Here is a 26,712-nt window from a genome sequence, read left to right as displayed (position 1 = left end):
GTCCCGCAAAGGGACCTCGTAGTAAGGCGCTAAGTGTTAAACGGCGCCGTTAAACACTTAGCACCAGGGTCCTAATGAGGCCCATTGACCAACTGAACTGGCCATACTTGGAGGGTATTATTGGAAGACAGTCCAAAAGCTGCCAAAAAGCTTCCCCATGCCTGCAATAAGAAATTAGTTGGGACTCATATCACTTAGAGAGGTAGTTAATTGGAATTCTCTGTTATTATACGCAAAATGCAAATTGATAGAAAAATATGATTGGACAGTGATTGGTATCATATCTGAGATGTTCTTAGACAACGACACAGGTACGATAAATACCTGGAATTTAGCTGCAGAAAAATTATGGCAGAAGCGGGTTTAAGTGAAACTTTGCTAGTAAATAATCCAGAAAGAGCTAAACAAAAACACTAGATGTTTGATTGGATAACAACAAGAGAGGAATGTCAGAGATACAAGTGTTTTAAAAAAGATAATTCCCCGATAAAAAAATATCATGTAATTCCAAATGATATACAACGAAATCCTGATATACAATATCGGACAGAGATCATGAGATTTAGATTCAACTTGGTGCCGTCAGGAGAAGTGAAAGCCAATTGGATTGTGAATGAAAAAACAGGTCCAAAATGCAGATTTTGTAGAAAACAACAAAGAAAAAGAGACTCTCAGACACATTATGGTTGAATGCAAGTCCCTAATTAATTTGAGAAGGGTATTTTTTATATGAGATATTTTAAAGAGTACATCACATTAGATAATGATGACTTCTGGGATATAATGTGTAGTGATAAACTTATATCAATACATTTAGCGATTATCAGATATCTGATAAGGTTGAAAATAATAAAGCCTATGAAAATATATCTGAATTAGACACAGCCTATAGGTGATCTAGGTGATCCACCAATCCTGAATGGTCTCCTACCAATAAATTGTCTCCCAGATGGTGATTTAATTCATTCCACCTTAAAGAACAATCCTTTATAAACAAAACTAAAGCTTTCATTAAAGAATTTTTCTTTAATAATCATTCTGAACATACTTCGATACACAACTGGGATGCTTTTTAAGCTTCCCTCTGCAGTTTTATAATCCAATTTGTTGCCATCAAAAAGAGACAAACTAAATACACTCATAACGCCCTTCTAGTCTCAATAACATGTCTTCAGAAATCCTATTATGCAAATCCTGATCCTAACACCTTGAAAGCCCTTACGATTAAACGCATCAAGTTCAATACAATTTGCACTGACAAAGCGGCTAACTCCATTCTCAGGTCCATAACCAAATTCCCTAATGGATCCAATAAAGCTGGGAAAATGTTAGCCTCATATCTTAAGAAGAAAAAAGAAAAATCCCTTATAACTCATATAACTTCCACGGAAGGTAAGAGATTAACTAATCCTAAAGACATAAATTATGCTTTTCTTGATTTCTACTATAATTATATACCTCTGATTCCTCCACCCACACTGAAAATATAGAATCCTTCTTCCAAGCTAACTAAAAAGTGAACCCCTCTGACCCGATTGATTTATCCCCCTTAACAGATTTCATTGATTCTATTGGACCTAAGCTTTTAGAATTATACTCTTATTTTGTTGCAATTGGACAAAGCCCTGGATCATTTGGGGAGGCTCTCCTAATACACTTTCCCAAGCCCGACAAGGATCCTTCGGTAATTAAAAATTATTGACCCATTTCTGTCATCGATTCGGATTAAAAAATCTATGCTAAAATTCTCGCAAAGCGACTAGAAGCGTACCTCCCCAAACTCATACATCTGGATGAATCTGGCTTTATTAAAGGTCGCCTTGCTTCATCTAACTCCAAATTGCTATTTAACATTCTTGCTCATTCCCATAATTTGAATGTACCATCTGCCCTTCTGGCCCTTGACGCTGAAAAAGCTTTTGCTCGCGTATCCTGGACGTTCATGTTTCTCTCCTTAACTTGGCAGGGCCTTTCTCCATACTTCGTAAATCTGATTAATATTCTTTACTCCTCTCCTTCTACTCGTATCCTTATTAACAATTCTCTTTCCTCCTCTTTTCGAAAGAGGAATGCGTCAAGGCTGTCTTCTTTCTCCCTTATTATTCAACCTTGCCTTAGAACCCCTTCCTCAAAACATTAGAATGAACACTTACATTAAAGGAATCATGATAAATAATATAGAGGTTAAGCTTTCCGCCTACGCACATGATATTCTAATTTACCTCTCTGAACCTGTCTCCTCCATTCAACATTACATTTCTACTATAAATGACTTTTCTATCGTTTCAGGGTACAAACTGAATTTCGACAAATCAGAAGTCATGTCCTTTACATATGCGTTCAACATTACCAATACCCCTCTCTCTGGCTTTTCTTGGCAACCTCCTCATATTAACAGGCCGATTCATGGAATGAATGTGCGCCGAAAAAACGGCGCACGCGTGCGAAAACGTGCGATTCGCAGTGAAATAGCAAAAATCGCAGTGCAAGTGCGATTATCGCATAGAAAACAGCGCACACCTATTCATGGAAGTCCGTGCACGCGCTAAATGTGGGATGTGCGCTGAAAAAGTGTGCGGCGCACGCTGGCGCACGCTAACGCACAGGTCATCGAACGCCGTGCGATAAGGCCACAGCGAATTCGCACATAGCGCGGCGCACACAACAAAAGTAGGCGTAACACGGGGCGTTACACGCAGAATGGGGAACAACTTGTGAAAATGTGGGCGTCCCGGGGGAAGTACAGGAGGCAAGTGCGCGGAACGCCCACACGCTCGCCTACAACAGAGTGCGACCAGAGTTGGCAAGGCAACTCGGTCCAGGGTGCCTAAACCCCCTCCCACACCCCTGAGGTAACCCAGACAGAATGGCACCACTTTGGAAGGTCTCTGTACAGAGGCCCGCCAAAAGTGGAACAAAGGTCTCAACCTTTGGTTTAGGAGTCACAGAGACGAACACAGACGCCATTTTACAAACCGAGTTCTGGCAGAAAATACCATCCGATAAACTTATTTACGATAAGTAGATCGGTGGTACGTTAGAGATTAACGAGAAAAAGTATCAATCTCCAACAATGGGGCGAATCCCATAGGGTTATGCTCGGGTCGAACATAACACGTAGTTTCCACTGCCACCAGCCAAAACTCGACGAGGGGGGACGGGACAGTGCCCCCTCGAGTAACAGGTCTAGGAGTACTTCAATTACCCCTACTAGTACGTCCACAATAAGATGGTTTGTACTAGTCCTGTTAGTAAATTTAGGTCTAGTAAAGCCAATGGTGACTTTACATGCCCGGGGAGACAGTAGTCAATCCCCGGGTATGGAGTCTATGGTGGGGGTCCGCTAGGACGCCCCAGTGTTACGGCACGCAGGGTGCGGTGTAACACACATAGAAAAACATATGAGACCCTACAGAGTAAAAGACCCCATAGCCCATCGAACACATTGACATTTCCAAGGAATTACCCACACATACATGTCCAAGAGTGGGAGAAAAGAGTCTCACTCTTGGCAGGATGGAAAAAAACAAACTCCAGAAATCCAGCAAAGCTGCTGGGGGACTCACCAGGTTAGGAAATTCAGCCTAAACAGAGAATTCTCCCTAACATACGTGTATTTCTGGGGCTCGCGGGTGGTTTCACACGCGATCGGGCCTGGGGGAGCAGGGTACCACTCACCGTCTGCCTTGCGTGTAGAAGAACGCGTAGCCAACACCCACCCGCTGTGAAGTGATAGCGTGTGAACCCCAATGCCTGCAAAACACAAGCACCGCACCCCACAAAAAGCAACGCCCGTGCGCGATACGTCACAGACGGGCATACGCGCTAAGGGCCTTTGGTCCAATGGAATCGCGTATGCGTGCTGACGCGCTTACGCGCTAAGGGCCTTTCCTCGAATTACACGCTGACGTGCAGAATTTTCACGTGCCAAATCACTCCGTATCAAGCTGGCCACGCGTAAGCACACGGAAGACCACGCTCCTGCCCAAAAGGCTGAATTACTGCCCTCCAGAGCCCCGAGCAGCCTCCCACGAGCCATCTGCTGCTGCTGCCTGCCTGCCTGCTGCCACCGTGCCCTGCCATTTGGTGCCTGCACATCAGCCATCTGCAGGGGTCCAGTTGCTGTGTCCACCCCTGCTGGAACAGAAGACTCCCGACTGGGATACCATCGCTCCACAGCCCAGCCCCAGGACCCAGTTGCCCACCCATGCCTGCCTCGGAGGTCACCATGTCAGGGCAAACACCATTCGAGACCACTGGCGACCCCCAGCCAGAGGGGCAGAGGGCCACCAGCTTCAGTCAGCCTCGTGGATGTGTATGTGGTGTATGTGTTTAAATGTAACATGGGGAGCCCTATGCGGAATGGACACATAAGAGCATGCCAGTCTCTGTTCCTGGACATGGGTGTGGGTGAGGGATGGGTGCTGATGCCATGTACATGTATGGTGTCCATGTCTGTGTTTCTGACCTACGTGTCTGTGACTTGTGAATGCCATGGATGCATGACACATGTCTGTGACAATGTTCAGATTCACTGATGCAGCCTAGTTATCCTTGCATCCACTGTGTCTGGGGTGTACGAGTCCAGATGGATGAAAGTACGTGGAAGTGTGTGCATGTGATAGGCATGACCCATGATGCATGTGAGTCCAAAAACAACATTGTATGCTTCAAGAGTCCCTTGGACATGTTTGCTTATGTCCATAGCATGCGCCATGCCTGTTACTGCATGTGTTTTGCCTGCACTGACCCATGTGTTGTGGAGGGACATGATGGAAGTGATCTTTGACAGTGCCACTCATCTGCTATTGCTTCCTGTCTAGGGGACCATTGTACAGTACCCTGATGCTTGTGTTCTATGTCTCCCTCTACACAGCGCAAAGTGAAGAAGCGGGCGGAGACGGCGCTGTGGAGCTAAGCGGTGGGGATGCCCCCACGGCTGCAGCGGAAGGGGTGGGTGAGCCCCCACAGGGGGCTTGCAACGGCGGAAGACGGTGTGGAGCCATCCAGGTTGGTGGTTTCCACAGAGGAGGAGGAGGCCGCTACTGAGCCGCACATGGGGCCTGGTGGGGGCATCCCTGCTGGTGCAAGTGGTGCAGTCCAGGGGCAGGGGCAGGAGGCAGCACATGTCGCCGTGGAGGTGCCTGTGCATGTCACTGTCCCTGACACTGTGACTGCACCACCATGCACCAGCAGGGACTCCCCATCCCAGGCCCGTCCGCAGGTAGGGGGGATGTCCATGTCATCTGACTCCCCTCCACCTGCGGACGAGGGGTCATTCGTGATGTGCTGCGTACTTCCTGGGGGGAGCACGCACGTCATCACAAAGAGCACCGTGCCAACGTGGCCCAGTTGGGAGCGGTCATGGTCGGGGGTCTCGCACATGTGTCGGGCACTCTGGCGACCCTCTCCTCCTCTGTGGAGGCTATGCGCCAGTCGTACTCCATGCCGTCTTCCGGCCCTGATGCCACCAAGGCCCCCTGTGGACCTACCCCGACCAATGCAGCCACCTCGGTGGGGATCCCATCCCTGCCACAGTCGGGATTCGGAGGTCCAGCAGGGGTGGACACACCAGCAACTGGACCCCAGCAGATGGAGGATGTGACGGCATCATCGGGCAGGGCACGTGCACAACGGCGTTGGTGGTTTCCATCAGCCTAGATGCCGTCGTGCTGGCAGAGGCAGTTGCGTCGGAGGCAGCAGCAGGCTCGACGTGGGAGGCATCATGGCTCGGGGCCATTAACATCAGGGGTGCAGGCATCGGCCGGAGGGCAGGAGAACCCTGGAATGGGAGTGGCTTCCGTGTGGGAGCGGTTGTGCCAGCAGATAGGTGCGGAGCGGCAGCGGGCAGAGGAGGAACGGCTCACAATGGTCAGGGCGGAGGACTCCATGCGGAGGGCGCTGAGGCGGGCTGAGTGCCGCGAGGGTCTTCGCAGGGAGTTGGAGCTGGACACTGCATTATCCCTGCGAGACCTCGGGGCCAGGGAACATGCCCGCCTCCAAGCCATTGAACAAGAGTTCGATGATGCCCTGGCCCATGCCAACAACCAGTGAGCCGTCGGACTAGCCCGCTGCCCTTGTAAATAGTTATGTAGTTAGTGTTAGGTTTCCTTTGGTTTTTTATTTATTTTGGACCTTTTGGACTATGAACCACATTTTTGTAAATACTTTTTATATTAGGTAAGATTTTTATATAGGTTTCATTTCTTCAGTTGGGATCATGGACCCTGGATTGTTTAGCTGTATATAGTTGACTGTTGGATTTTAGTGGGTTTTTTTGGATTTACCCATGGAGCAATGGTTTTCGGTTTTGTTTTTACCTTGGATTTACTTTCTTGAACTGTGACTTTGGACACCTTTCCTTTGGATTATGATTTGTGGTTTTTCATTATTTTACGGACATGCTGCTATTTGTTTTTTATTCCCATTGTCATTTGTTTATTTTTAATTCCATGTATGCTGTTTTTAATAAATTTTTTTCATCAGACTTCAATGTGTAGTATCATCTCATTGATTTCATGCATATCATGATATGGGTTTTGAGATTCACTGACACCCATTGGGTGTATGTGAGGGACATGTGTTCATTTCCAAACTTGCAATTGGGGTTCTATCATGTCATTGCCATTTCAATTGGGTGGATGCAATACTCGGGTGGGTGTTTGGCATTTGGAGGCTGACCATAAGGGCCAGGGATCTAGATTGTGATGACATGTTGGCTGGGGGACATGTGTGGGGGCCTGCTGGCAGGTGCCCCGCAATGCTGGGGGGTGGGGGTGCAGGGGGACATGAGTGGGACATGAGTGGGGGCGTGCTGGCAGGTGCCCCGCAATGCTGGGGGGTGGGGGTGCAGGGAGACATGAGTGGGGCCTGCTGGCAGGTGCCCCGCAATGCTGGGGGGTGGGGGTGCAGGGGGACATGAGTGGGACATGAGTGGGGGCCTGCTGGCAGGTGCCCCGCAATGCTGGGGGGTGGGGGTGCAGGGGGACATGAGAGGGACATGAGTGGGGGCCTGCTGACAGGAGCCCCGCAATGCTGGGGGGTGGAGGTGCAGGGGGACATGAGTGGGACATGAGTGGGGGCCTGCTGGCAGGTGCCCCGCAATGCTGGGGGGTAGGGGTGCAGGGGGACATGAGTGGGACATGAGTGGGGGCCTGCTGGCAGGTGCTCTGCAATGCTGGGGGTGGGGGTGCAAGGGGACATGAGTTGGTGATCATTAGTGCAAGGAGACATGTGCCTTTGCTGGGGGGAATGCCCATGTTGGGTGGGCTGCCTGCGGGATATGACCAGGGATGCAGGGTAGTCCCCTGTGGTGTGGGCTGCCTGCAGGGGCCGTGGAGGGTGTACAGGGAACACCTGGGAGGAACCACACTGCCAAATCACATGTAGGACTCCCCGGCATCCCTGTAATACCCGCACCCAGCCCAATCGCGTGTGGAACTTCTCGCGCACCTCTGAAATACACGCGCCCAGCCCAATCGCGTGTGGGACTTCTCGCGCACCTCTGAAATACACGCACACGCTCCCCCAGGCCCGATCGCGTGTGAAACTTCTCGCGCACCTCTGAAATACACGCGCCCAGGCCAATCGCGTGTGAAACTTCTCGCGCACCTCTGAAATACACGTGCCCAGGCCAATCGCGTGTGGAACTTCTCGCGCACCCCTGAAATACACGCGCCCAGGCCAATCGCGTGTGGAACTTCTCGCGCACCTCTGAAATACACGCGCCCAGGCCAATCGCATGTGGAACTTCTCGCGCGCCCCTGAAATACACGCGCACAGGCCAATCGCGTGTGGAACTTCTCGCGCACCCTTGAAATACACGCGCCCAGGCCAATCGCGTGTGGAACTTCTCGCGCACCTCGGAAATACACGCGCCCAGCCCAATCGCGTGTGGGACTTCTCGCGCACCTCTGAAATACACGCACACGCTCCCCCAGGCCCGATCGCGTGTGAAACTTCTCGCGCACCTCTGAAATACACGCGCCCAGGCCAATCGCGTGTGAAACTTCTCGCGCACCTCTGAAATACACGCGCCCAGGCCAATCGCGTGTGGAACTTCTCGCGCACCCCTGAAATACACGCGCCCAGGCCAATCGCGTGTGGAACTTCTCGCGCACCTCTGAAATACACGCGCCCAGGCCAATCGCGTGTGGAACTTCTCGCGTGCCCCTGAAATACACGCGCACAGGCCAATCGCGTGTGGAACTTCTCGCGCACCCTTGAAATACACGCGCCCAGGCCAATCGCGTGTGGAACTTCTCGCGCACCCCTGAAATACACGCGCCCAGGCCAATCGCGTGTGGAACTTCTCGCGCACCCCTGAAATACACGCGCCCAGGCCAATCGCGTGTGGAACTTCTCGCGCACCTCTGAAATACACGCGCCCAGGCCAATCGCGTGTGGAACTTCTCGCGCACCCCTGAAATACACGCGCCCAGGCCAATCGCGTGTGGAACTTCTCGCGCACCCCTGAAATATACGCGCCCAGGCCAATCGCGTGTGGAACTTCTCGCGCACCTCTGAAATACACGCGCCCAGCCCAATCGCATGTGGGACTTCTCGCGCACCTCTGAAATACACGCGCCCAGGCCAATCGCGTGTGGAACTTCTCGCGCACCCCTGAAATACACGCGCCCAGGCCAATCGCGTGTGGAACTTCTCGCGCACCCCTGAAATACACACGCCCAGGCCAATCGCGTGTGCAACTTCTCACGCACCTCTGAAATACACGCGCTCAGCCCAATCGCGTGTGTGACTTCTCGCGCACCTCTGAAATACACGCACACGCTCCCCCAGGCCCGATCGTGTGTGAAACTTCTCGCGCACCTCTGAAATACACGCGCACAGGCCAATTGCGTGTGGAACTTCTCGCGCACCTCTGAAATACACGCGCCCAGGCTAATCGCGTGTGGAACTTCTCGCGCACCCCTGAAAAACACGCGCCCAGGCCAATCGCGTGTGGAACTTCTCGCGCACCCCTGAAATACACGCGGCCAGGCCAATCGCGTGTGGAACTTCTCGCGCACCTCTGAAATACACGCGCACAGGCCAATCGCGTGTGGAACTTCTCGCGCACCCCTGAAATACACGGGCCCAGGCCAATCGCGTGTGAATCTTCTCACGCACCCCTGAAATACACGCACACGCTCCCCCAGGCCCGATCACATGTGGGACTTCTCGCACACGCTTGTTCCCGAAACCCATAATACTCGTTCCCCGCTTTGCGTTTGCTGTTTGCCAGTCCGTTGAACTGGTCCAGGGTTGGCGCAGCCCTTGGTGATGGTTTTGCGATCTTGATGGCTTTTCCTTGCGCGAAGGCGTTCTTGGGGGCGTAACTGGCGCTGCTGCAGGCTCGCTGCGCCACTCTGCGCCACGTCTGCTTTTAGAGGCGAGAATCCATGAATACGCTGTGCGCGGAAATTGATTTTATCGTACGCGGCTGGCGCAGACATTCGCACGGGCACGCTGTGCGCCAGCCGCGTGCAGCACTTTTGTGAGGAATTACATGAATCGGCCTGTAAGTATGTAGGACTTTTTATTTCTAAAGACATCTACATCACTATCAACCTTAATACTAATTCTCTGATTGAAAAAGTCACAGAAATGACAGAAAGATGGTCGCCTCTTTTTCTTTCTTGGTGGGGACACCTTGACACTATTAAAATGATGATAACCCCTATCGGCCTCTACTCACTATCCATGATCCTCACTACAATTCATTTCTCCTTCTCTAAAAAACTTGACTCCCTTCTTCTTAAGTTTCTTTGGAACCATAAAGCACCACGTATTGCAATTAACAAATTAAGACTTCCCAAACCTCAGGAGGAGTAAAAGTTCCTAACTTCCAACGGTATCACAAAGCTTTTATTCTTAAACAATGATCTATCTTTAAACACTACGAATCCCATCTTGCTAATGCTCCTCAATGGATCAATATTGAAGTCCTTTATTTCTGCTTTCCCTTTCTAATAACTTCACCATGGCCCAACATGACTGGTTTACCTTCATTACACTTCTTCAAAATGATCTGGAATAAACTCCCTGCTAGTTCATTCACTAAAGTTAATCCTGATGATCTCTTTCTTTGGTTCAATAAGCAAACCCCTACCAAACCCAATCTTTCCATTATATATCGATGGTATACTTCAGATATCAAATTCATTAAACCATTGATCCAGAACTCAGCAGTTGTTCCCTTCCAGACGATTTGTTCACAATATAATACTCCCACTTCTGATCTCCCCTTGTACACGTCCGTAATTAAGTCTATCACTAAATCCCTGCCTACTTTTAACCAGAACTCACCAGAAATCCTTCTTCTTTTCTAAACCTTTTAATTAATCACTCCATCAAAGCAGCCAAGACCCTCCTTCTCCTAAATCGCTTAATCTGAGTACTATCAGAAAATGGGAAATTGACTGGAATCTTCAGCCCTCCGAAGATCAGTGGACCAAAATTTGGAAAATATGTCAATATACGTCCCCTACAGTCAACCTTAACCAAACCCCCTTTTTTATTTTCCACCATGCCTTTCTGACCCCACACATATTGCTAATACTCTAGATAGTATATCCGATAAATGTTGGTCATGTTCTGTACCAAATGCAGATTAACGCTTGCTAATCTCATGATTGGCTCTATAATCAATCCTGTTATAAGTCAAATTGATTCTCCTTCCTTGGTTAACCTATTCATAAACATTGCTTTTCAAAATATTACATGTATTTGGAAGAAAACTACTAATCTATCGTACAGTACCTGGTGGAATTCTATATGTTCCAGCCATCGAATGGAACAATGCCATGCTTCTGTATTTGATTAAGTGCATACATTTTACAGAAAATAGAATAGGTTCATACTTTATTTGAATTCTCATGATTAACTAAACTCAACTTTTTTAGTATGCATCCCCTCCCTACTCTTTCCTTATGTTTTTATGTCCTGTTATTGCGTACTGTTTCCCGCTGTTCTGTCTAATTCGTTATCATATCCAAATAAGTTATACGAAGCCTTTAGACTAACATGTTTTTTTCTTTATTTTTGTCAAATTATATAAGTTTTGAACTTGCAAATGTACATAGTTTTAGCATGGCAAGTTATGTAAATGTTTGAAATAACTAACTGCTTAAATTATATGCCTTTCTTCATTTCTACTAATAAAAATATTTAAACAAAAAAAAAAAGAAACGAACTGAAAGATTTGTAAAGGCTTGCCCTGGCCTCTTAGGCATGTACACATGACACTGGAAATGTTTGTTTTCTGGGTAGAATATCCATCTAATGCAATATTGACTCTGCTCTTTTCTCCTCCTGACAGATTAGTCATGCATCGGTATTCTCCTCCCTGAGTGACAAGCAGCAGTTCCCTTCCTTCCTCCGCACAGTCCCTGGATACACATTCCAGAACATCGCCCTTCCAAGACTGATGAGGCACTTCCACTGGACCTGGGTGGGAATGATTGTTTCAAAAGATGAGGTGGGCCTGCAGGGTGGGCAGGGTATACGGAAAGGGATCGAGGACAGTGGTGGCTGTGTAGCTTTCATGGAGCAGGTGAACCTTCGATATTCCAAGGAGAAGATCCTCCAACTGGCTGAAATGATTGGGAAGCATTCAGTGAAGGTGATCATTGTTCACTGCCCTGAGGTGCACATGAAGCTGCTTCTGCAAATCCTCCATGAGCACGGTGTAACCAGTAAAGTCTGGATCTTCACAGCATCCTTTACAATAACTCCCGGAATATTGGACAACGATGCGTGGAAAATCTTCAATGGATCACTGGGACTTGTTCCTTTTACAGACCACATGCAGGATTTTGAAAAGTTTCTGTACAGCCTACACCCATCTAAATACCCTTCCGATATATTTGTAAGACTCTTCTGGGAGAAAGCCTTTAAATGTATATTTTCTGAGATGAATAGGACTGACATTGCATCAAGTAATCAGCTAGACCTAAGGGCTGAGTTTTGCTTGGGAAATGAGACACTGGGAAAGGAGTCTAGAGCATTATTTGAATTGGATGATCTGAGTTACACTTACCACAGTTACACAGCAGTGTACGCTTTTGCTCATGCACTAAACACTCTAATCACATGTCAGCCCAGACAGGGACCTTTCAGCAATGGATCATGCGCTGACGTCAACAACATTCAACCATGGCAGGTAACAAGAAGGGCAATTGTGTTTCTTCATTAAGACTAGAAGTATAACCTAGCTTGTAAATATTTATGTTATCTGTTTGATCTGTAAAAAGGGATATCTATCTATTCACAACATGGACTTAAAGTGACACCCCCACATTTTACAAAATTAGCTGGAGTTTGTGAGCATTTCCACTGAGAACAAACATGGCTCCAATAACATGTTCAATGGAATTTCTTCCATTCAGGGAAGTTCTACAACCACTTTTTAGTTCACTGACCCTTCAAAGTCTAGAAATACCCATTTGCGTATCAGTCTAGTACCACTGTGGGGATGCAAGTGCAACATCCCAGGCAGGCGAAGGGATTTAGACTGCGCAAAACATAATAGCAGGTGGCCTAGTGCTAGCAGTTCTCGTTGGGTGTGGAGAAGTGCATGTGTCCATTTGTAGATATCTTTGACACATATTAGACACACCATATAGTCACACAGAAAGAGCAATGAGGTAGTTTAAAGATAGGGTGATGTATTTTGCATTTAGCAGTAGTATGCTGTGTTATGTTTTAAGGGATGTGCGAGTTGGTAGCTGACATAGGTAGGTGTGTGAGATGTTGTCAGAGAAGTGCTGCGGTAAAGGCGAGGTCCGGGGACTAAGTTAGCAGGAGTTCCTCTCTGTTGGATTTTATGGAACGTTACAGGATGCAGTTTGTGAAAGTATGACAAACAGGCCTAACGTGGAGCATGCTGCTCTGACCAGTTGATCCTGAGACAAGAACCCCTTCCTTCCCCCACAGAGAAGCTATGCTGTCAGAGCCATAAGCAGCCTCGCTGTGCTGTTAACAGTTCATTGAGTCCAGTTGCAGAGCTCAGAGGAGCTGTGAAGGAATGTTGGGTCCAGAGAGGAAGGGTAGGGATGCTCCTTTTGAAGGCTCAATTCATGTGAGCAGGGCATTGGATTATGTGATATCAAGAGGCCTGGTGAAGATTTAGTGCACTACTGCCCTCACCCAAACAGCAGTCATCCTGTTTGAACTGCAGGTGCTGCACTCTTGGGATCAATAAATAAGCAAAATTCAAACCTAAGAGTGGTGCCTCGATGAAATCATTAATGGGCACTTGGGTGAGAGATAAACGAGCAGACGTGCTAGGGCTAACATGGTGTCTCACCCTTGGTGTCTCACGCAGGTGCCCATGACATCATTCATGGGCACCTGGGTGAGACATAAGGGAGGAGACGTGCTAGGGCTACCATGATTTCGAATGGGAGAAGCAGAGGTGATGCCAATACATGCATCTACAAAGGCAGGGAGCTGTCAGTGCGTGCCACCGTGTCTGGTATAACGAGGAGGCCCATTGTATTTTCAAAGCAGAGTTGACCTCGCTGTTCACACTTTTGATCAGGATCCGACGGAGGAGTGTACATCACGTGATCGCAGGAATCTTTACTTGTTAAAGAAATGTACTATGGTAACAATGCACCAGGTAGTCAATCAGCTCCTAAGTTTTGCAATGTTGATATAGCCAGTCACGTGTTTGGGGGAATGTGTTTTAGATAATGTGTGACCCATGGGGTAATGGGCTATAGGGGAAAATTATAATTGTATATAGGTGTTAGCCAATGGGAAGTGAGGGATCATGTTGTAATCTATGCAATGCATACTTGTGTTGATCTGCAGTGTTCCGCTATAAAATATGTAGCTTCTTAGCTCTGTGTTAGTTCGGTTCTATGAGACCATCTGATGTTTTTTTCATGCAATTCAACAATGTTTTCCTTGCAAATGGTGCATTGATTATTTGCCCTATTTGGGATTGTTTTCATCATTCTGGTGTTGGGGCATTCACCTTACAAAATCTACAAGGACAGCCTGGCACTGAAATGCTAGGAAATTCTCCTGTGAACAAGACTACCATCAGCAAACTCAGAGAGATGTGTTATGGCCTTTGCAGGCCTCCTCAGTGAGGTGAATCTCAGCCTGTCTAGGGCACAGTGAACAAGGGCTCTATATCTGGATTATCCTCGGTAACATAGGGTGACATACCCAGGTTTAAAAAAACTAGCAAGATTGTGGGAGCCCCTGTCCTGAGAACAGACAAGTTAAATGAAATGTCTTCCATTCAGCAGGGTCTGCAACCACGTTTCAGCTCACTGACCCTTCAAAGTGCAGAAATATCCATTTTATTATCAGTCTGGGCCCACCCACTGGGCAGTACATCTTTGATAGGAGTCGAAACGAAGAATACCCACTGTCATCAGGACAACCAAAAATCAGCATTTGGTATTAGAATTTGAACACTGTTTCTCCAGCCGTGCATCAATGACAGTCTATCTCCATCCATACGAAGGAGAATCTGGGGGTCGTCCATATATGAACAGAATTGCAGCCCCAGAATATAGATGACAGTGGTTGAACATATATGTTAAATGATAAGGGAGACATTTAGTCGCCCTGAGTGACTTTCCAAGCAATAATAAAAGAGCTGAGAGGTAACTCTGGACTTATTTTTCAGGGCTAATGGGCTGATCAATGGGATTGGCTAAAGGTTCAGCAATATCTTCCTCTTTACTTAAGTAACGGAGTTCCCCCGATCTCCTCTCCTCCTCCTCCTCACCTGATGAGGTTGAATAGTCCAACTTCTTTCTTTGGGTGTGTCGAGCGTTGGGCTTCCTTTTCTTGAGTAGATAGGGTCTGCCTCGAAAGGAAGCCACTGTGACTCTAGATCAAGAGATCCACAGTGTCTCTCCTCCGTGACAGCCAGTAATGTTGCAAGGGGAAAAAGACTTTGCTAAAAAAAAACCTTGGTGCGGAGGTGAGTAGATGCCGGAGAAGCAGTCAGAAGACTTGGCTGGGATCTCAGGAGTGTTCACAGCTGGAGGAGCGGGTGGACGAACGTACCCGTGCCGAGAACGTCCACTGGATGAAGAGGCACAGGATTGTCGCTCCTGGAGGATGACTGGTGGAAGATCCACGTAAGTGAAACACAGCAAGAACAGGTGAGAAATCCTTTTGGAAAGGCAAACGTGGAAAGGAAGCAAAAATAGAATGCTCAGGCGAGACAAAGGGAGGCAGGTACAAGGGAAGGGAGTGCGAGCCAGGGTGTAGAAAGAGGGAGAGCACGAGCAGGAAGTAGCGGGCAGAGTTAAACTAGAACACCGCCGGGAGGGTAGCAAACGAGCGCACGTAACGGAGGAAAAACACAGTTGCAACGTGCCGAGCCGCCGACAGACGAATGGTAAATACTATCGGCGGCAGCCATGTTGGAAAAAAAAATAGACCGTCAAACACGTAGAAAATGGAACGTGGCGGCACAGTCTAATGGTGTCCTTGTTTCCACCTCCTCCACACACGCCATTCGCCAGCGGCTGTGACATTATTACTGACTGCCAGGAAAGAACTGAGCCAGGCAGGTATTGTCCCCCAGCCACCGCCTTTCTAAGCCTCAATTAGCTTGCTTGATGATCAGTGGTATCAAACATCACTGAAATATCTAAAGACGCTTAGACACTGCCATCGTCAACAATTAAAGGAACAACATCAAGAACAGAGTGTTGCACTGACTCGGTACCCATGATCCATGTACCTGGAAGTTTCTGTGAACTGTTGCAATCGATTAGTGATGACTCCTTCTGTAGGTTTTTCCCAAAAATATAGCAGTGAAATGGTGCACCCAATGGCTGGTACAGAGGGGTTCAGAGATGTTTTATTTATGGAGGGGCCCTGACTGTAGTGTGTTCAAAAGCATCAGGATCAGGCCTGTGTATCATGAGCTGCTCACAACGTTAACCTGAACGGGAAAGGTCTGATACCCCTGATGGACAGGGCCATCTTAATAGTTTCTGCGTACCATGGTACAGGCAGCATTGGGGCCCCCTCCCTGATACCCATGCCCTCCTCCAGTCCCACCCTCAGCCCCCAAAACCATGTTGCCCCCCCAATCCACAAAATGAAGGGAATACATACCTCAAGTCAAATTCAATAGAAACTCAACTTGCCTTTAAATGGATTATCTAGTTGTTAATATAATATAAACATTACACATCTCTGTGACATGTTTACCCAAGATGGTGCTTCATTGTAGAAATGTTCCATGTTTATTTTTGAATGATATATTCATTTTGAAAGAAAATAAAGGACTAAGAAATTAAGCAAGTATTTATTTAATAAAATGATAACCTAAAAGTTGAAACTGACAATATATTTTCCTGTATGAATATATCTAAAGTACATGCACCTGGAAAAAAAATTACATGACGAGGCAGCAGAGAAAACAAAAAGGCACGTAACAAACATCAAAGTTCACTTAGCATTTCATGCCAACACAGCAGCCAAACAAATTCAAGTAATCATAGAAATAATGAAATGAGAAACACCCAGTGAGTACATGCTTTCTTCTTCCCAAGGCTGATGTGCCTGAAACACGGCCAATATTAAAATATATAAGTCCTTCTAGATTTGCATATTGCAAAATAATTAATTATGTCAGAAAATACAATCTCTTGAATCATGCCAGACTCAATGCTTCACAGAGACACAGAATTCAATCTGGTTTCAATCAAAAAGATAAAACAGAGACAGTTCAGAGATGTTCTTCCTTCGCCTATTGGGATAACGTGGGACTAGGGAAGGCTATGCTCTCAAAAGGGAGGTGAATGTGAACCAGCAGTGATCCAAACAGCACAGGATCACAGTCCAAAATAAAGGGAAAGTCCAATCAAGGTTCTATAAATATCTGTATTGTTACCTTTAGTTTGCCCTAGCCCATACAAAGTGCATACAATTCATGAAATGTACAATATTAAAACTTACAAGAGAAACACAAACCAACAAGAAAACCAGTAATTCATACATAAAGTGCAAATCACTTTGTACCAACTCTGCTAATCACTGATGATCCCTGTACATTTTAAAAACATTACCCATAACACTTCTATATAAGGGTTATGCATCCTTATCTATTTGCAAACACAGTTTAATAAAACCCAATACTTCACAAATAAAATATGAGTTAACTTGTGCAAACTAAACAAACCCTATGTACAAAATAAATCATACAGGCGATGAACAATACATACCATAAAATACAATAAAAACCCAAAGACATATGAAAAAAACGGAAACCCTATTAATTAGAGCCATTTCCTAAATAGTTAAATGCTACAATTGAAAACTTAGAAGAAGAGCAAACAGGAATACACTGTAACTACAACAACAGTAAGGTATTAAGCTATAAAACTAGCAGTTTGTGTCTTCAGTATCACAATGCTCTATAAATATTACAGGGTCTGCAGGAGTGGCCCTGTATTTATGGTTAAATTGCTCAACCCACAGGAAGAGCACTTTTTGGGTGGCTTATAACTTTCCACCCAGGACAAATCTTTTCCAACCTTTGGAAAAAAAGTATACGGCTCCCTCAGAATGATATTGCAACATTTGGTGCGGTTTCATCCAGGGAAGGGCAAAGTTACAGGGGGATCCCTACATTTAAGTCAATCCTCATAGACGCAATAAAAAACATGTTTTGCTTGCACTTACAGCCCAAACCCCTGGATGGATTTTTAGCAGGCGCAGTATCTTGTCCCAAAGGGGTGTTTTTGTAAATTTGGTGTAAATCCGGCCAGTAGTTTTTTTAAAAATGGACAAAAAGTAGGTACAAAACTGACTCACTTCCTGATTCGGGGTCCGCAGACATCTCTGGGCCAATCAGGGGCAAGCACATGTCTGCGGTCATCAAACATGCCTGTTGATTGGATGGTGAAAAACGTGAGCTGCGGACACAGCATTGAGCCAAAAGTCTGGAAAACACATTTGGGGTTGTCTGGTGGCAGAAAGAGGGCCTGGAAATGGTGAGGGAGTGGAAGAAAGTTTATTTGGAGCTGTTTTTATGGGTGAAAAAAAAGGGTGTGAAGGTGCCACTGAGTATGCGGACTTCGCCCGTGTCCGATTACAGCGCGATGAAGAAACAGTTTGGAAAACACATTCGGAGTTATCCGGTTGCTGAGGGAGTGGCTGCAAAGAGTGGCAGAGTGGAATAAAGTTGATATTGAGCTGTTTTTTGGTAAAAAAAGGGTTTGCCGGTGCTGCTGAGTCCGCGGTCAATTTTGGTGTCCGAGGACATCATTTGGATGGCAGGGGGTTCTGGGTGAGTCCTGTTATTTGAAAGTGTATTGTATGTGCTTGTTATATGGCTTAATTATATTGTGGTGGCTGTGGCCAGTGTACAGATTCTTGGAGGCATGGCCACAATTATAGTAATATGTGTATACAGTATTTGTAGTATGGTGGAATGATACAATTTAAGTGTATATATTATTTATGATTGCAGTACAATTGAGGATACACTTAAGGAATGTGTATGTGTTTCTTTGTGCAGATAACATCTACATATACATGTACTTGTTTGACCATCATAAACAGTACATTCAGATGATTAAACACAACTATTCTAATTGTGTGAGTGTAAGTAGTTAGATACCTGTTGGCATATTCTAACTGGTTTTGGGGTTTAAAAGTACTGCTGTAGCATTTTAGATGTAGTTAGATACCAGCTGGCGTATTCTGTTTATTATACTATCATTTAGTTAGTACATTTGGGGTGAAGGCATAGGTTAGATTTGATGGTAATGTTGGTTTATTTTAATTACATTGAATTGCACATAAAGTATTGTAGTGACAAGACCTGGAAAGGAATATTTGAAGTGTATTGCAATGAAGGGTATTTTTGAAGTAGTTAGATACCTGTTGGCATATTCTAACTATTTTGCCTTTTAAAAGTACAATTGTAGTATTATGGATACTCGTTGGCGTATGCTAACTGTCTACTGTGCCACAGTTGAGTGACTACATTTGGTTGAAGGAATATTAAGTAGGCATTTGTTAGATTTGTTGATAGTCTGTGTTTTAGAGTAATGGAAGTGTTGTTACATTCAAACCAACCACTTCTTTTTTGACATATGCAGTCTAGTGGCCTAAAGTGGTCGTGGCACCAGTGTACTAGATTATGCATACTGTTGTGAAGGTTTTCTTGCCAAGATTTACTTGGCTGTGTGTGAAGCTAGTAAGCTTTTTATTGTACTGTAGAAGAATTACTATTACATATTGTCTATGTGAGTGTATTTGTATGCTGTAACTACAAAAGGGGCATCATATGCCAATATTTGCATTCTGCAGAAGCTGGTGGAATGGCATGGATTCACAATTCGGTAGATACACATCTCGCTCATTAGGGATGTGCTCTTCTGAAACATGGTTGCAGAGAGTGCATGTATGTTTAGATGTATGTTTAGATGCATGCATGTTTAGATGTGGAGGAAATCCAGAAGCTTTCATTATTTGGTATGTTTTTGATTTTTAGTACTTGTAGTAAGTACATTAGGAATTATTGTGGATCTTGCTGTGTGTTTATGATGAATGTTACCATTCCTGTTCAGTAGACCAATTCTTGCCTTATACCTGAGACACTGTAAGTGTTGTGAGGATTATATGTGGCATTCCAGTTTTCAGTTTTATTTTCAGTTCTAGTGAAAGATGGCTCCTAAAGGAACTGTTTTTTTGTGTTCTTTTGATTTTGCAATTTTTTTGGCTTTTTAAATGTTTGACAGGAGAGGCAATGTAAGGTGGGGAGGGAAGGGGCACCAAACACAGAGACAGGGGGGCAGGTAGACAGGGGATTCTCGTGCTCCTTGACCGCTGCCTCATAAGCACCATGAAACTGCTCCCCCCTACAGATCGGTGCTTTGCAGTACAACCATAGCACTGTGACCCTCGAAAGGTAAGGTTCAACAGCATTCTGTATGGCCTGTGAGGCGGCCGCTGGCATCCTCTGCACCAAAGGAATATCCTTTGTGGTGATAGGAGCGGTCGAGGAAGATGGGGTAGAGGCCATCAACCTGCTTTTCCCTGAGAAAGGTAGCACCCGATTGTTTGGATCTGGTGTGGTGGCGCATGGAGGTGGTCCCATAGGAGTACAGCTCACGTTTACATCTTTACTCAGTGCATCTCACCTTGGATGCCTGAGCCTTTGGTACATCCCCAATGGTGGTGAAACACTGCCACAAACATGACTCACTCTGGGTGCTGGTGATAGGGACTTCCTCTACCTCATCTTCATCTTCCTCTGGATCCTAATCTGTACCTGGATGTTAGTCTTAGCAGTGCACGGTGGTGGCGCGAGTTATGGTTGCTTAGCTTACCGTAACTGGCGAATTTCAAGGGTTTTTCGGTTTTACTTGGAACCATAACCTCCCTTTAACAAAGTTTTTTCACTGAATTTCATAGGTTTTTAGTAGCGCAACTTAACCATAAAGTCCCTTTAACAAAGTTTTTTCACTGAATTTCATAGGTTTTTAGTAGTGCAACTTAACCATAATGTCCCTTTAACAAAGTTTTTTCACTGAATTTCATAGGTTTTTAGTAGCGCAACTTAACCATAGCGTCCCTTTAACAAAGTTTTTTCATTGAATTTCGTAGGTTTTTAGTAGTGCAACTTAACAATAATGACTTTCACTTTATATACATATCATATGGAACTGACTGAATCTCTTCTACTGTACTTGATGTCCGCGAACTCATTTAATGTTCGCGGACATGTTCGAAGAACAGTACCACTACCTAAAAAACTCTGGGGGGGTATGTTTGATTGTTATATCATAACATAGGAACATTTAACACATTTTAAAAAAAGCACATAAACACATTATATGTACTAATACATAAGAAATGTAACCCATATATACAACACACTAACCATTCATTTAAATGCACTATGTTCTAAAATAGAATATACCACAAGAAAATAAATTGGCTTCCAACATAATTACCTCACAAACACAACAGAAGTGAGAACAAGAGCAGACCCACTACATAGGACATATCTTACCTGAAATAGTAAGTGTACTAAATTTTATTCATATATTTATAAACTTTCTGTATTAGATAAAAAAATATATTATCTTTTTTTTTTCTCTCACAGAAATGTCTAGTACTCTGGAATGGCTAGAGGAACATTTCCCACATGAAGAAATGTCACAAGATAGTGAAACTAATGGTAAACACTTTATAATATAAACCATTTAATTATTATTATTTTGCATACATTTAACATATATATATATTTTTTTTTACAGAGCATACCAAAATAGAAAATACTTCGGAAAAACCTGTTATGGATAACACTTTTCACAGTATAGAAGATAAAATGGATTTATTGTTGACTAATTTTAATAATTTGAAAACTTTTGTGGAAGATCATTTTAAACCAAAAACCTCGTACCATTGTCCCACATGTACTTGTCCCTCCTCACCATATCCCAGTCAATTATCCCCAAACCCTCTCCATAACCCAACACGTTTTGATGAGACTTCCATCCCTTCTTCACCTAATAACAATCATGATGAAACCCCTAATTCTCCTGTTTTTGTTTCTGTTTCTGCCTCACCTTCTCTGTCATAAATTATTAATATATGTTAAATAAAGTTAAATTTTTATATTGTGTTGTAAATAGTTTCGTTTTAAAAAAAAAAAACAATGTAGGTGTCCGCGGACAGTGCAGGTGTTCTGAAATGTTCGTAAATAAACAAAATGGAGGTGCCCTGAAGAACACTATGCCTGTTTGTACTGTTCGCTAGCAAGATGAAACTATTCTAAGAACACATGCGGTGTCCTGAAATGTTCGTAAAAAACAAAAAATTAAAGTGTCCTAAAGAACACTATATTTGTCCGTAGTGTTCGCTAGCAAGTTCAAACTGTTCTAAGAACACACGTGGTGTCCTGAATTGTTCGTAATTAAACGAAAATGGAGGTGTCGTAAAGAACACTATACCTGTGCGTACTGTTCGCTAGCAAGTTGAAAATGTTCTAGGAACACAATTGGTGTTCTGAAATGTTCGTACATAAACGAAATTGAACGTGTCCTGAAGAACACTATATCTGTCCTTACTGTTCGCTAGCAAATTTAAACTGTTCTAAGAACACACGCAGTGTCCTGAAATGTTCGTTTCACGTGTGACACAATTTTAATTAGTTCAGGACCCGAACAGTGTCCGTAGAACATCAACGCGCATGCACTAGCCAATCTCCGTGCATTTGGTGCCCTGCGGACATGCGCTTCCTTCGCGGACTTGTTCGGGTCCCCGAACAAATTAAAAGTACATTTTCAATTAATCCATAATATTTTTCAATAACATCTAACCATGGCACAAGTCCCACATAGTAATCCTGAGTTTCTACATACCTTTTGAAACTTTTCAAGCTTTTTTTTGTGTTCGATCTGTCCGCGGACAGCGCGCATGTCTGCGAACCGCGCACAAGCACCCCTATAAAAGACCACGCCCTAGAGCTTATTCTCATTGTGTTTCTGGCTATTCTTCAGAGCACAGCTATTTCTCCAGCAACTTGCTGATTACACTATCGAGATGGCATTCCTGGCTGCAGAACTGCCACCTGGTGCTGCACCTGCTTCAGCACCACCTCCACCCCCTCCACCACCACCTCCCCAAGGGCCTGAAGAGGGGAACAGGAGTGAGGATGCGGAGGAGGAAGAAGAGGATGATGAGAATGAGGTACAGGAAAACCCTACTACCCGCACTAGGCGTGAGTCTTGGGTGTGGCGGTTATTTACCATTCATGGTAATATTCCTAAGGCTCGTGCGAACCGTCTTACCTGCAATGAGTGCAAAATGATACTCAGTTGCGGGAAGCACGGTAAGTACAGCTTTGGGACCGCTACTATGAAGCGACACCTGAGGTCATTTCACTCTGGGGATATTCGCAGGGTTGTACCTTGCGAAGAACGTAGCAGGTTGATTTCCTCTACTTCATCCTCTGTTTCTGATCCTGTCACCACAAGGACCAGCTCTGTGGGACAGCGTCTTCCTCAAGCTGCCTCACAGGCCATACAAAATGCTGATGACCCTTACCTTTCGAGGGTCACAGTTGTATCTATGTACTGTGACACAGTACTCTGCAGGGGGGAGCGACTTCGTAGTGCTTTTGAGACTATCGTCTCAGAGCACAAGAAGATCTGCTCACTACCCAAATAAAACACACTCTACATCTTCCTCTCTCAGCTCGCCCTTTCTTATCCCTGTGGTTGGTGTCCCCCCCCTTTACCTTCCTTTCCCCTCCTCTCCTAGTGTGTCGTGTATAAAAAACCCAAAAAAATACAAAATATTAAAAAAAAAAAAAATAAGGCTCTTTTCAGAGCCGCCTTTCACAGTTAAAAAATAGAAGTGAAAATAAATGAAGCAGGGCCCTTTGTATTTTTTAGAAGTCCACACACAGTTCGCGAACATTTAAAAAATTGGGTTGCTACCCCATCACAAACATTGCAATTTTCTCTGGGAAGAAGTGGTGGCTCTGAAAAGAGGCTTTGGGTGGTGTTTGTAAGTCAAAAATTATAAATGCTTAACACCTACTTCAAAATGGTTGTTGTAATTCCAAAAAAGGTTGCAATGCATTTTGTACATTTCTCAGAAAAATCTGATTGCCAGCATAAGTAAGATGGACTCCATCTCTGCGAAAAATGTATGTAATACGAAACATAATATTTTCATTGTGAAAAGAGGACATGCCAAAATCTCTTAGAAAGGCACAAACAGCCTTATTAACATTGCACCTTGTTTTTTCCATTTGTGGACCAAATGAAGAAGAACGAAGCCACATTTGTCTCTGCACAATCCGTGAAAATATCACTTGAGAATTGGGAAACATGTCCATAACCTTCCCAAGTCCTTCTTTCATAGCAAATTGCAAACAAATTCCAGTCACATGTCCTAAACTGTTCCCTCCACAATGAATTACAATTATGTCTGGATGTTGCTCTGTCTCCAAAGTAGCACAGAGACGTAGCAAGTCCAACCACTTCATCCCACGTACTCCATGCCAGTGTACTTCCACATGTGGGAATCCAAGATCTACAGCTACTCCAGAGCTTTCTGCATGCACCTTCAACCAATGTATCCAAGAATCTCCCAAAATCCAAACAATCTGTTTTCTGAAACACACAGCCATAGCTATCTTTTGTTCTGTCAGCAAAAAGAGTATCTGAGAAACTCTCTCCTGGCACAACACACCCACTAAACTTTCCTGACCAATCCCTTTCAGTGCTTATTCTCATTTGCATGACTTCTGAACCCGAAAATCCCCAAATGTAACTCCCGATGTCCGCGAACTACTGCCATGTCTGCGGACATATCGTAACATGAACAGCCCTTCTACCATTTCCACTTCACTCTCTCTGTCATTCCCTCATTGGATGTAGCTAAAAAATCACATGACCATGCACCATTCACATTCAATACCTCTAGATCTAACTGCATCATCATAGATCAGCACTGCAAATGTACAGTGAATCTCTCTGAGTACAAGTGTCATATCATTGGCAAGCACCATCTACCAGAAATACTGTACAAGTCTCCAAGATTTCTACTTGCAGCTCCATGCATATCCATATGCATGAACACAAACTTTAGATATGCATATTTTCTATACAGTAGATGAACACATTTTCAAACTGACTTTTAGCTTGTGTAATCTGTAAAATGAATTTACTGTATTTTTTTCCATTTCCTAAACTCAACTATCACTTATAAACCTTTATACTATTTACTTTCTTTATACACACACACTCAAATCATGTTAAACTGACATTTTTTAAATGAAATATATAGGCTACATATATTCAAACAAAATTGCATGCAAGCACAATTTATGTTTAAATCTTTAAAAAAATACTTATACAATTTCATATTTTTTTGTTTTTATTCATTTATTTACATAATTACTTTAATTTAGACATGACATTGAGGCGCTATTACCTAGAACAGCCTACCTACAGAAATAGTGGTATTCACTGGTATATTATAAATTTCACAAGACATAGTAAAGATATTTTTTTTTGCTACAGTTAGTCATTCAATACAATTTGTTCATTAAGAACATATCATATGTACTGAACTGATGCAATGTATCTTATGTAAATAAATTAGTTTAATGGTTTTAAAGAAGACACTGAGGATTTCAATTAAAAAAATCAATATCTAAATTAAAAACAGCGCTATATACAAACAAAGTTACTAATTTGAAGCTTTTACAATTGCAGTGAAGACCAGTCTCCTGAAAAGAAGCAGCCAAATTCGAATGAACAAAGAAGAACTAAGAAGTTACCTGTTAATTTAAGAAAAAAAGTAAGTAGAATATCACCCTAATATTTGTATTATTAATCAAACATACTATAACGTTAATACAAGCTATTTTGGTGCCTAAAAATAGAGATTGTGTACCATTTTGTCCAAAAATCTCCATGTCTTAAACAGCGATTTACAGCCAGAATGGCCCACAAATTCCTATTTTTGGACACACAAATTACCCAACTGAACCGCTACAATTTTCATATTGTAGAACAAACAACTGTTTTAATTGTATACATTAGATTTACTATTTGTACTTTTCCACACCACTAGATTACTTTTTTTTGTCATCTGAACCCAAGTTTAGTAACACATAAATTCAAGAATACCTATCCCTACTAGTTGTAGTTCCCAATGCACAATCACACACCATTACATACATCTTTATCATCTTACTCAAACACTCATGCACACAGCACACATACATTCCAGAACATCCCAACCCATATCTTCTTTATTTTTTTCAACAGACCTTAAAGAATGCCTACCAAAAGTCAAGTCCGTAGAAAGCAACGCAAAAGTAGAGCAAATGAAAATAAAAGTGTCCAACATAAGCATCCATCTCCAGCAGAATTTGTAAAAAAAGTTGAAACAAAACAGCTAATACATTCATTTAGTGAGACACAAGAAGTTTCAAGTACAAACACTTTGCCTCCTCTATCAAAATGTAAAACAAACCAAAAAACAATTAACAGAAAATCAGCTATCACTACAGATAAAACTACTTCTTCAAATTTTAATATAGTGCAAAGTAAGCATACCAAGAAAAGTATTTTAGCCAAAATGTACCGTCACAAAGTCCTTCAAAATCTTATAAAAACAGGAGAGAAATCAGGTTCAATGCTTAAAACCTATCGTAGGAAATTAATCTTAGAAGCGTTGATGGACAGTGCAATTCTTCTGAAAAGAAAGTTATTTATTTTACTGTTAAACAAAATGAAACCACTAACAAAACTAATAACTAAATTACAAAAAAGACTTCTCAATAAGCGAAATGTCAACAGAAAGAACTTCTTAAGTATCTGCGGGGGTGAATGGAACACACTACAAGCACAGATCCATATTTTAATGAAGAAGCGTACAAACAAAAGCAAACAAATACAATTGCCATACATAGCAGTGGTTGAGGTTTTGAAAAAGTGAATAATACCATAATGGAACAAGAAGTACTCCTTACAAAAATATGCCCTGAAAACCTATAATTACCGCTCCATTCAACTGAATCAGAACGTCTAGTGTACAAATGTCCATGCACGTCAATGTGTAACATTCCCAAACAATGTTTCAAATCTTTACGCCAATTCCTCAATAAATATGTAAAAAGCAAAGACAAAATCAAAATTAAATGACTGCAAAATATGGATACCTTTCCAGTGCGCAAGTACA

At 43.9% G+C, this 26,712-nt stretch overlaps 1 protein-coding gene across 1 annotated transcript in view; it reads left to right on the top strand.

Annotated features, from left to right (window-relative positions):
* The window catches only part of LOC138528218 (extracellular calcium-sensing receptor-like), a 181,295-nt gene that overhangs the window by 34,068 nt on the left and 120,515 nt on the right, over positions 1 to 26,712 (top strand). Inside the window, exon 3 of the mRNA XM_069639674.1 lies at positions 11,321 to 12,163. Within this exon, the coding sequence (XP_069495775.1) occupies positions 11,321 to 12,163 (843 nt within the window). The remainder of the gene's footprint in view (positions 1 to 11,320; positions 12,164 to 26,712) is intronic.

This window comes from Ambystoma mexicanum, chromosome 7q, assembly GCF_040938575.1.
Source record: "Ambystoma mexicanum isolate Mex_15411 chromosome 7q, UKY_AmexF1_1, whole genome shotgun sequence".
Classification (NCBI taxonomy): Eukaryota; Metazoa; Chordata; class Amphibia; order Caudata; family Ambystomatidae; genus Ambystoma; species Ambystoma mexicanum.
This window is presented reverse-complemented; position numbering and strand designations above follow the sequence as displayed.